The sequence below is a fragment of the Salminus brasiliensis genome, chromosome 1 (genome assembly GCF_030463535.1).
Source record: "Salminus brasiliensis chromosome 1, fSalBra1.hap2, whole genome shotgun sequence".
NCBI lineage: Eukaryota > Metazoa > Chordata > Actinopteri > Characiformes > Bryconidae > Salminus > Salminus brasiliensis.
This window is the reverse complement of record NC_132878.1, coordinates 74,270,880-74,283,109: the sequence shown is the minus strand read 5'-3', so window position 1 is coordinate 74,283,109 and position 12,230 is coordinate 74,270,880. Positions and strand designations below refer to the sequence as shown.

The 12,230-nt window shown below is 39.7% G+C and overlaps 1 protein-coding gene across 1 annotated transcript in view; it reads right to left on the bottom strand.

The window, feature by feature from the left end:
* Window positions 1-12,230, bottom strand: part of c1h8orf34 (chromosome 1 C8orf34 homolog) — a 131,055-nt gene that overhangs the window by 108,610 nt on the left and 10,215 nt on the right. The window contains exon 2 of the mRNA XM_072657527.1: window positions 84-231. Within this exon, the coding sequence (XP_072513628.1) occupies window positions 84-231 (148 nt within the window). The remainder of the gene's footprint in view (window positions 1-83; window positions 232-12,230) is intronic.

Here is a 12,230-nt window from a genome sequence, read left to right as displayed (position 1 = left end):
AGAACATCAGAATGAGTGTTTTAGAGAAACAGAGACAGAGTAAGAGCAGAACAGAACAGAACAGGATGGGAGTGATTTCTGACCTGGATTGCCACTGTCTGCCCACAACGCAGCAGAGCCGGACAGCGTTCTCTGCAGTCGGCCGGGACTCTCCTGCTTTGTCTGCAGGTGACCAATCAGGAACGGAATGGGGTGGTCCGGAGTCTCTGTGATCAGCTTGGTCATCATTTCCTAACAGAGCAAGAACCATCAGAGAAACCAGAGAAAGTGACACACTGACAGAAGGCAGCACACACACAAGGAGGCACTTGAACAGAATGGAACAGAATTGGTTCATTGTCATTCCAGAACATGATGTACATGAAAGGGAACGGAAAGAGGTACCCCTGTCCCGTCCAGATAGCCACAGTGCTAAAAGCACCCAACACCACCACCAGAAATACTATAAAGTAACAAGTGTGGAAAATATGGACTTTAGAGATCCAAGAGAAAAACAAGATGGCCAGGTGGAACCTCATTACAACAGTCCCTGTATATGCAAGAGTAGTATAACAGCAGCAAATTCAATGAACCAGTATGGCAGTCATTGTACATTCAGTGTTAAAGCAACATTATGTAGCATTTCTTTTCTTTTTTTTCCCTCACCACCACCCACCCTCTTTGGACAACAACTTTATTAACAATCATAACAATTACAACCAAATAATAAAAAATAATAAGAAAACATTAATGATTAAGGAGTGGGGTAAGATGTTATTGGAGTAATGTGTAGAAGTGTGTGTTATAATTATGTAGCATTTTAACCTTAAAATAACAGCTTCAAAATCAAGTTGGTGCACCACTGATCCGTAATAACAAAGAATAGCGCCACTATTGTTGCTACACCTGGCTCGGCTCACCGCTAACTGCACTATGTACTTTTGGAAAAGCAGGCAAGGCAATGCTTACAATAACTGTGTAACACTGAGTAACCTCATATTAGTCATATTGGTGTCAAATCCTGTAATATTACACGACTGCCTTAGTTCACATGCTTCTCTCACCTTCAGTGACAGTTCTGTATCTCTCAGCTTGTCCAGAACTGCATGTGTTTCCTTTTCCTAAAGTGTGGTGGCTCAAAGTGAGAATTACACTTCCCAACTCTAGGAGGAGCTCTGAAGCAGGAAATACCAATGCTCACATACTGCTGCTTAAAAATCCACAGTACAGTCAAGATTGTAGTGTTTCTCAGCCTGGCTGTACTCTAGTAGTTACTTAAGCAGTACTCAAATCAATGTACTGTTACATAGTTAAATTAATGAATACATTAAAAATATATTTCCAGAAAACAACTTGAGTCGAAGAACAAACGTAGCAGCTCAAATAAGTACAACATAAGTACAGAGTAATGTCCAGTGCAGTGGTGGGCAACAGGAACAGAGTCCAGCAGAGTTTGCTGATTTTCCTGCACTAACTGACCTAATAAACCTAGCAATTACCTGGTGAGTTCAATCAGTTGTGTTTAAGCAGGAAAGGCACAATCCTGTGTAGAAATCCAGACCAGATTTGTCCACCATTTTTAGTACATCGATCATCGCTGGAATTGATGACTATTCTTCTTTGTTGTAGGATCCTTTTGGTGTCAAAATAATGTGTCAGAATAAATTGAATTTTCCCTTTCTCACAGTTTTCTTGAAAATACTTGAAAAAAATCCTAATTGCACATGAGTACATTTCATGCATTTGGTTCGTCCTCAGAACAATAAAAGAGGATGATCTTCGCTGAGGTGCCTGAGTTTTATTTTTACAAACTAGGTTCACAATGTGCGCAAATCTGAAGCATGCTGAGACTCCTGTACATGCTGAGCGAAGTAAACGACAAATGTACATGCTGAGAGGAACTGAACTCTACTTGACTCTGATGCTGCTTTAGCTAGAACTGAAGATCTGCTACTCACTGGCAGTTCACACTGGCAGCATGAGGATAAACGCACAGTTTATCTTCATGCATGGAAAAAGAAACAAAATATGCTGCTCTTCGTCATGCAGATCTGTGGGAGCACTGTGCAAAATGTGGGAGATTGGCACAGAAAATAGGAAGAGATGCTGAAAGTCTGCCTGATAGCATTTTGCACTTGATTTATTAACGTTTAAGCATGTTTCTGTTTTTGTCTTTTAAAATTAGGGGCAAATCAGCTGCTTCTCACTGGCAGTGATGGATGCACAAGTCTCGAACCCAAGCTTAACAGCATGCAACTCTGCCAGCTCTCAAGATCAGATATACATGTTTGAGCCTCAGTGAGGAGCAGAATTAAACCTCTGTAGAATATTTTGGTGGGATAGAACTTAGTTTGTTAAAACCTCCACTAAAACATTTTTGTGCTTGTTTTGAGCTCCTAAACCCGGCCCCCTCTTACAAGAGCCCAGTTAGCAGGTGGTCCTCTACCCAGTGTGTTGTAGAGTGTGTGTTTTTTGTTTCAGAATATTACGACCACTTCGGATGACACTAGTGAGATGTCCTGCAATGGCCATGGTGATAATCATAGAGGTTATGTCTATTGTTTTGTGCTATTCGTCAGAGTTAATGTGTGGGGCACCTCTGTTGTGCCATTGGGAGGCGCTCAATGTGAGAGAAGTCTATTCTCGGTACACATTCACAACGGTAGCTCTAGAACTTCATACTAAAGTATTAAAAACACCCCTGGTTTTGAATGAACTTGACCCGGGACATCACAGATGTCACGTGACCTGGTTTGCAGCAAGTATAAATAAGTAAGCAGTCAGTTGTAGTAGAGTCCAAAACGATCATCATGGGAATAGGACATGATTTGAGGTCCAAAAGGGCATGATAATAAGGGTCAGAAATACAAAGGGTGGTAGCATCCTGGAAACCACTATCCACTCCGCAGGACTGACAGGAAGTTGGGAGGAGAAAGAACAGTGCTTTCTCCTCCCTCAACATTTATGGCTGGGCCCTAAGGTGTGTTCTCACGTCTGCAGTTTACTAGTGTCTATGCAAGTGTGTGTCCACTGCCACAGATGGGTTAATGCCGATGCTGGGACACATCATCAGTGATGTAACTTGGGTTCCTCAGGAGTCTTTTAACACCAGAGAAACACCAGCTCATGCAGCTTGTGTCCCAGCAGCAATTGCCACAACTCAACAGCCGCGGTGGTGTTCCTGACAGCTCTTCTTTTACTCTGCAGAGTGAACAGCCTGCAGTACCTCTACACCCTACCTTGATGGGCTGGCAGCGAACCCTCAAGTTCCGTCTTCAGCAGTGCTCCACAAGCTCCTGGTACTTGTCGCAGTCCCTTTTGTTCACATCTTCCATGCTGTCTTTCCAGGGCACAGTCAGTTCAAGTAAGACCTCCGGATTTGAGGATTCTGATGTTAAGGCAATGTCAGGCTAAAGCGAGGATGTTGGATGTTGCTGCAATGTGGTCCGGGAACTTGCGTGTTTTCCTAGGTCAACTCTAGACCAAAGTAGAAGGGAGTAAGCCAGATGGTGTACTAGGCTGAGGACTGGGTTGCTTGCAAGTTTTACAAAAGTACAGATGTGCTTCCTTGTGAGGTTCTTGTTGTTCTCAGTAGCAGTTGTAATGCTTTCTGCCACTGCCATGAGCAGCTAGTAGTAGCCTTTAGCAAGGGATTTGGGGCAGTTGCTGAGAATGTGCTTGAGTGATCCTTTCTCTGGACAACTGTGTGGAGCTTTGCTGGACTCTGCAAAACGTCACAGACATTGTGTAATCATTGAATTTCAGAATTTCTTCTTTTTGCTTTAAGGACAGCATGTCTTCAAGCTCCACAAGTTTATGTAAAAGCCGCAGTAGATAAACCCAAGATCCACTTGAGAGTCTTCTGCACATGAGCGTCAGTAAAGAGATCAGACTCAAAACATGATTGACCTTTCTGTACAAAGGCCTATCATGGTCAGTGCCACACATTTCCTGAACATCTGAATGTTAACCTGGAAGTAGAATATTCAACATCTCTTCCTTATTTTACTCGTCATAACTTTTAAACTCTCTGATGTTTATTTAAATGAAGGACAAACCCATGTTTTGAAATTGGTCTCCGACTTTTTGGACCCTCATGCGCAGATACTGAAGCGTATCTTTCAGCAGTGGAAACAGAATTCTGCTTCTAAACATTCTGTCTCCTTTTCAACTCCTTGATTGTATGATTCATGTAATACACGGTTTCTCTGATATCTACTTTAACATGAACGAACCTCTCCACAAAGCAAAAGTGCAGCTTCGTGCTAACATGGTGCACAATTATAAATCACTTAAGATGCAAAGATGTAAACGCAGCAATTAGACTTCCCTGAGGGCTGCTGGGTAATTAAACGAACCCAGCAACAGGGGGCATGTAAACGAGAGCAGTAATTTGTGGTTTTTGGAGGAAGGAAAAGGAGCAGGGCTGTGTTAACTACTCCAAACTCAAGAGGGTGTAATTGCTTTTGGGGTAAACAGGAAAATGGTGCGTGGATCACACTTAACGAAAGCTAGCAAAGAGTTTTTAAATGAAGACAAGAAATTCATATCAGTTCTGTATATACACTGTTAAAAAGACATGCCCCCACACCCCCATTAAAACTACACTTCTGAAAAAGTATGAACATAATCCATATTTCAAGGTGGCTGTTACTGCTGTTTCTTTGCTAAGCAAAGCTCCTCTTACACAAGCTCCTGTAGTCAGGCAATACTGGTATACATGGGAAAGTGTTCAGCATGAACACAAGCCAGAGTTGAAAATTACTTTACAAAAAGTTGACAGAGTTGAGAAGATGATCGAGAAGCATGTATGTGAACAGAAGCTGTGAGATTCTTGGGAAATACAGTGACATTTAGATTTGAGTCAGCAAATTGCTTCTGTGTTGATTAGCATGGCTTGCACTGAAAGCTGACAAGTCGAATCATCAGTCGGAGACCTGTCAGTCAAATGAGATTCTTCAAGTCGAGGAGTCAAGAAGGTTTTTTTTGTGCACCAGACAAATGAGGAATCATATAATTTAATATTATAGCAGGTGCACTTGCTAAAAGAATATCTACGTGAAGGCATGTGCTGAGGTTGAGGGGCTAGTAAGTTAGGCTAGCAATTACAATGTTTCAGAAAAGGGCTAAAGTATGGAAGCATTTTTTAAGACGAATCTTAACACACTTAAATGTGAGAAGTGATTTTAATGTTTAAACAAAATTTTAAAAAACAGGCTATAATAGCTTTTTTTTTACAGAAATATATGCTGCTGTTTGTCTCAATATTCTACAATTCCATATGGCAACCAGACATTATATGTTTAGTCTGCAATCTTAAATCATACATAGAGTTTTATTGATTTTTAAATGCTCAAAAATATGTTCTCATATGGAAAACAAATATGAACAAATAGTTTAATCTGATTCATCCGATAAGTTGGATACAGCCCTGGTAATGTATAATATACATATATTGAATACGAAATAAGGCCATTCATGCTGAGGAACTCAGACTCTGTTTATTAGGACTTTCATGGTATGCGTGTATGCCTGAATCTTACTAAAATACAGTATAGGCCTGCATGTGTGAATGGCACAAAGCCTAAACATTAGCAGTTATGTTTATCTATTATTACAGTACAGAGGGAGAGTACAAAATAATGGAAAGACCACATAAAATATTCAAAGCCATTGGATATTTTATGGTTTACTGATACAAACTGTAGCCCACTGATCAGCCCTTGTCTACCTCATTTATCAGTGAAAAAAGTTTCACCATCACCTGGCAAGATATTACAGTACCAAGGTTGTCCCTTTCCATTTAAACACCACTAATAGCTCATATAGTGTCAAAGAGAAATGTGTGATGAATTATGACCCTAACTGGTGGGGTATAGGCTAGTGTTGTAGTACTTGAAACCGATTCTCAAGACCATAAACGAGAGGTCTTGGTTTAATCTCTGTCTCAACCTAATTTGAAATCGGCCTTGCCTTGGTCTCAGGGTGATATGGAAATTCTTGTTGAGACCAGCCGGCTCCAGCTCATTTCTTTACTGTGTCCATTAAAGCCACTGTATACCAGGGAGCAGTTTAACAGGTGTAGCATAACCTAGTAGAACAAAGCAGGGTTTTACTACATAGAATGCATAGTGGTGAGAGTGCACCATGCGTTCACTACCCTTTTTTGAAGCATATTTTGTTCAAGGTGGAAAAAGACCAGGCTATTAAAGTTAGGTGAGGTAGCAGAACATTACCTATATATCCAAATCTCTGTGCACATTTCATTTCATTTCATCTACTATGACTTTCTTTGGTCTGGATATGACTTTTACCATAGTAATGGAAGAATGCTAATTGGAGCACTGTGATGCACTGAGGAATTGTTGAGTGCTCGCACACATCAAGGCTCTAACTGTTCCTTTCCATGATGGCTCATCTGGATAGTTTCGGTTTAAAAGCAGATTGAAACGTTACTATTATTGTTTTACCATTCATTATAGAAATTGTTGGTTTATGTGAAGTTGGCATTGTAAAGAAGAAGGGGCACAATTATTACCTTTATAGTTTCCAAAAGCTACATTACCTTAGTTTATACGACTACAACTATAATATTAATGAACCCTTTAAAAAGTCTATAGAGTGCCGGTGGCCCAAAAGAGTTTAAACTTCTATTACCTGTTTTGTTTTTGTTCTCGTTTTGTTTCATGTGGCACCATTTGTTCTGGAAAAAACATAATTTAATTTCACTGTGTACTTGTACAGAGCTGAAATGACAATAAAAGCCTCTAGACTCTTGACTTGACTCTTGAATAGCCCCACCAGTTTGTAAAGTCCCTGTAGTTACTAAATAATTCACCCTAGTGTGTAATAAGCCTTGCTTCGTTAATAGGGGTTAATAATAACTTTAGGCTATATATTTTTTAGTTTATATTTTACAATGAAATATGTTTTGTCATGTGTAATGAATGATCATGAACAATAATTTTTTTCCAATTTCATCTTTTTATTTTTATACAATGAGAAAAAAAAACTTAATCTGGTCTTGACTTGGACTTAATGTGTCCTGATTTTGGTATTGACTCTACCTGTCTTGACTACAACACTAGTATACACTTTCATTACTTGTTAGTTACATTAGCCTCATAGCTACAGTTCGAAACAATTAACCTTCAGACACCAACGATCCACTGTGTGTTGGTGTAAGGTTGAAAAATATGGTTCAAATGTTTATACAGACCTTACCCTATAAACCTTAAAATAACTACTGTGTGCTGTTTGTTCCTTAACCCACGGTTTCCTCAGAGGACAGTGTGTTTGGACGTTCAGGGCATGTAAATGTAGGTCAGTGTCTGAGCATAAGAGCAGACTTAACATCATTTCCTTGGGTTCCCTCGCCAGCAGGACACGGAAAAAAAGGAGACTCTTTATGCTGGCAGTGACGAACTGCATGGAGGAGGGAGCTATCACTGTCCCGCTAATAGACAAGCTGACCGCCTGCCAAGTCCAGCCCAGCTTTCAAAGGATACCGACTCTGTAAGGACTACAGCTCCAAAGACCGGCAGCTTGAGTAGACTACATTATCCAAGGACCAGCTGAAATCAGCTGAAAGAAACTGAAGGATGCTTATTTAACCCTCAGAAGTGCAGAGTTATTACAGCTGTGTTGCTACAGTTTATATAAAATGATAAAATTTAATTGTTTATATTTAACTAAAGTAATTACCAGACACCCCCCATGATCACACTGTAACTAAAGATGAGAGAGAGGGAGCCCTTCACACTCTGATTCCTCTCCGTCAGCAAGCCTCAGACTCTGTGTGTGTTGGTGTGTTTGTTTTGAATACTTTGTGGGGACTAAATCTCCCCAGTTTGGTGAACATCACCTTTAATAAAAAAAAGCTGATCTTTTGGTTCCTCTTTTTATATAAAGGACTTTCCGAGGAATTTTGCAGTTTGGCCAGCTTAGCTCTTGTCCCGCATGGAATATGTTTTTGTTTGATTCTTTAGCTATTATTTAGCATAACTAGTATGACCACGCTGGCCAATCAACATAGCCAGCATGACTAAGTTGGTACACTGGCATGACCCAGAAGAAAGGAATACTCAAGATCTTCTCTTAATCTGACATTTTTCTCCTGTTTCTGAAATTCTGCTCCTGAGAAACAACCTTTGGGTTTTCCCACCCTCAATCTAAATAACATTTCTCAGGTGGCTTAATCTCTTTTTGGTCAGACTGGTCTCACCTGATCTCTTAGCTGCATAAGCTTCATATAAGACATATAAGTGTAAGTGATCTCCTCATTTCTTACAAAGCATGTTTCAGCAGAAGGAAGGGGGGGGGGGGGGTTAGACGAAAGATTTCAGAGAAGAATCTGCTTTATTTCTCCTCAGACAAAGATAAGAAAAAACCTTTTCCTTTAAGGACCTATACGACCAACCTGGTTGACCAACATGACCAGCTTGATGATCAGCCTGGTCAAGACAGTCATGCTGGTAGACCAGATAAACCAAAAATGTTGATGATCCAAACCGCTATATGTCCAATCACCAATTTTATAAAGGTCACAGCGTACGACTGACAAACATAACTTTATTCAAAGGGTTAAGAGTGATGGGTGTTGGAGGGAAAGCCAAAAAAAGGGTTCTGTTTTGTGGTGTAGAATCTTTAGCCAGCTGCTTAAGCTAATGTTAGCTTATGCTAGCTCCATTCAGCGCAACATATACCACAGTACAGGTTCAATAAATAACTGCAGAACTTAGTAAGCTTAACTTAGTTACAGGCCAAAACTGGCACACATCAGAAGTACAGGCTTGATTCCAGCCAACTGGGCTCAGATTACACCCACTTCGATATTCAAGATGTAAAACAGAAGAGCGAATAGTTGAGTGATAGCTGAACTTGAACTTGTTCTGTGGTGTTTTGGAGCTGTAGCCAGACAGCTTAACTTAGCCTAACATCAAAAGTGAACTTCAGGGCCCCCATATGGTGCAGCTATCTAAGAGTTGGCTCTACAATTGGGAGATTGGGAGATTGGCTCTACAACTGATCCATGATAATGCTACTACCATCTATGGCTTTCGAGTCCCAGAGAGCAAAACTGGATGCCCCTCACTTTACATCCGTCACACAGCGTAATGCTAGCCATTGCAAGCCGTAGATGTAGTGATTGGCTTCATGCAAAGTTAAAGAAGCTCATGCTAGCCTTCATCATCTCAGCACCGCTAGCATCATTTCACAGGGGAAATCCTAACTAACGGGTGTGAATGGGAAATTACTCTCGCAGAGACAGGAATACACACCACTGTGTGAGAGTGTGTGTAGCTTCACTGCAGTAATTAGTCCATTCCCCACAGGCCAATTGCTTTATGATTACATCTCATGTTTAACTTAAACCTAGCCATAAATAACCCACTCCTTTACATGCCTCCTGAGTGTGTTTTAAAATTCTGTCAGAGGTCCCTCGGTTCTCCTAGAAAGACTAACACACAAATATTCGAGCTCATTCGGAGTGGGGTTTCAATTTCGTCTTTTTGTCGGCTTCAATTACAACAGGGAAACACAAATGAATCTCAGACAAATTGATTTTATTGACATTCTCTGGGCTCGAGCAGCATCCAATTTGTCATTCGTGGAACTCTGAGGAACACTATTATGACAGAACTGAAGAAATGCAAGCATCTAAGTTGAGCATCTGACAAAAATGGGAGCTATTTAAAAAATGTTGTGGAATACACAGACATATTCATCACATGCAAATCTATAAACCGTCATGGATCATGTTACAATGTATGCAATGTATGATAATCAGAGAGCAGATTATCAATACCTACCTATAGACAGTGGTCATTCTTTTAGAAACACTGTGTATATGCTGTATGTGGAGAGAAATATTCTAGGTTTATAGTAATTAATGGTAAAGAAACTCATTTTTTTTTTTTAATATAAAGGACAAGCTTATAGATTAAGGACAAGATAAAGAGACACACCAACCTGCTTAGCCTTAACTCAAACCTTCCTCTCCTGGTCTCCTGGTCAATGGAATAGGTGATAATTCGAGTGTGCATAATCAAACGCATCTAGAGAGGTAGGTGTAGAGGCACAGTCATTAGGTTTTGCATCTCTGCCTCTAACAGGCAATTTCTCATGACCATTTTAATTTTGTTCTGAGGGCCGAACCCACGCTTTGCTACACACTGAAGACTGGAATTACTAGCACCACCTCAGGCAGAGCTTTTCCAATCGGGAAACAGTTTTCCCAGAGAATTAGTGTTGACTAGAACATGGGATTTCATGATACTTCAAACTCTCACTTCACCTGGAGGAAATCCTGCCGAATGAGTTCCTTCTGCACCAGTGGTGGACATATGCCCTTATTTCACAAGCCCTGGCCACCTACTGGACAGGGTGTGAATGAATCACATTTACAGTAGAGTTTTTCTGTTACTTATAGAAACAGTCAGGTAGTTTATGTATTAAGTCAATGTCGGACGATACTCTGTATTAACACAAACGGTGCATGGCAGTGTGTGTGGTGCATCAGGCACAGCAGTGTATCAGGACACACTAACTGTGCATCTATGGAAGGACTACAGTTTCTAAATAAACACCAGAGTTTCTGACAAAGTGGACAACGAACGTTTGTTTATTTGCTTATTTATTAATTAATTTATTTTTAATGTATTTTTTTTTTATCTAGTAAATTAAGTATTATTATTGCAGCAGTTTGTTGTCTGTAGAAGATGTGAGTTATTTGCTAATAATAAAGGGATAACTTAAGGGAGTTTCAAGCATTTTGCCTTTAGCAGTGGCTAGTGGAGTTATGTTTTTTACTAGGTCATCAAGTACCTAATTTTATTTAATAATTGATTAGATTAGATTACAGCAAACAATATCTACCTGTCTAATATTGAGTATGCTTCTTATGTGTTATTAAAGGACTCTAAAGGTGTCCTGTAGTATCTGGTATCAATATGTTAACAGCAGACCCTAGTCCTGTAGTCCCTTAAAATGTGAGATGGGGCCTTGAATCTTATCTTGGGAGACCTTGACCAGTCACTGGATCAGCGGTTGTACTTTTGGAAGTACACTGATCACTGCATATCAGAAACTCCCTAAAAAATCTGTAATTTTGAGGATTCTCTGACCCAGTCATCTAGCCACCACTACCACCTCTTGCCCATTGATCCTGCTTTTAACACATCTACTTCAAGAACGTATGTATGTTATGCATATCTCACCCCTTAACAGCTACCATAGATAATATTATTCACTTCCGTCTTTAATTGTAATGGCTAATGTCTGATGTATGTTTGTTAAATTATATGATGAATCAGGCTTAATGACTTGACATACTTTAACAGCTAATGTACCGCTCTCACCTCTCTCTCTGTAATAGCAGGCATGCTGCAGCTTACTATCCCTCACACAGAGACACACACAAACCGCCAAACATCAGCATCCTCGTCTGCAGTGTAGGCTTCAGACCTACGGCCACTTGCCCTGATCGCCATGCTATTGACTCATATAAATTATCCACTTAAGCAGCCAATCGATGGAGGTCGACTGATGCTATTTCAGAACAGACTCGACGCTGACCCCTTTTCGCTCTGGGCCATGGAGACCCAAACACACATTTTAAAAAGCCTCCGACCAGAGAAGCACTTTCCAGACAGAGATGGAAGCGCCACATTTGCTCATGTTCGGTCTGTGCTTTTCATGAAGGTCAAGTGTGAAATGCATCATATCCCAGAAATGCTTAGCTGAGGCTTTTATTCTATACACTATCTAGCCACCACAGTATAGTGGCAACAGAGTCATTTATGTGACTCTGTATATCTATGACCTCACAACTATAAGGACTATTCATATAGAACAATAAACACACACATATATATATATATATATATATATATATATATATATATATATATATATATTTATTTAAAAATGTATATAAACATTTATATAAAATTAATTTTCTTATTTTGTTCTTATTTTTAATTATTTATAATTTAATTACATAGAAATGCTGCCACATTGTGTAAATGTGTTGTGATGCATATTTATGTTTTATGCCTGATTTAGAAAATGCACATTTTTTCCCTCAGTTATGAATTTAGCATACAGTCCTATACTATATACTCTATGTTATGCTTTCACGTTACAGTATATGTGTATGAATAATATTGGCGGATGTGGTATACAGGGTTAAATCTGTTGGAATTATACATGAAGGATGCAATTTGATTTGCAGCTTATTTGATCTTCAG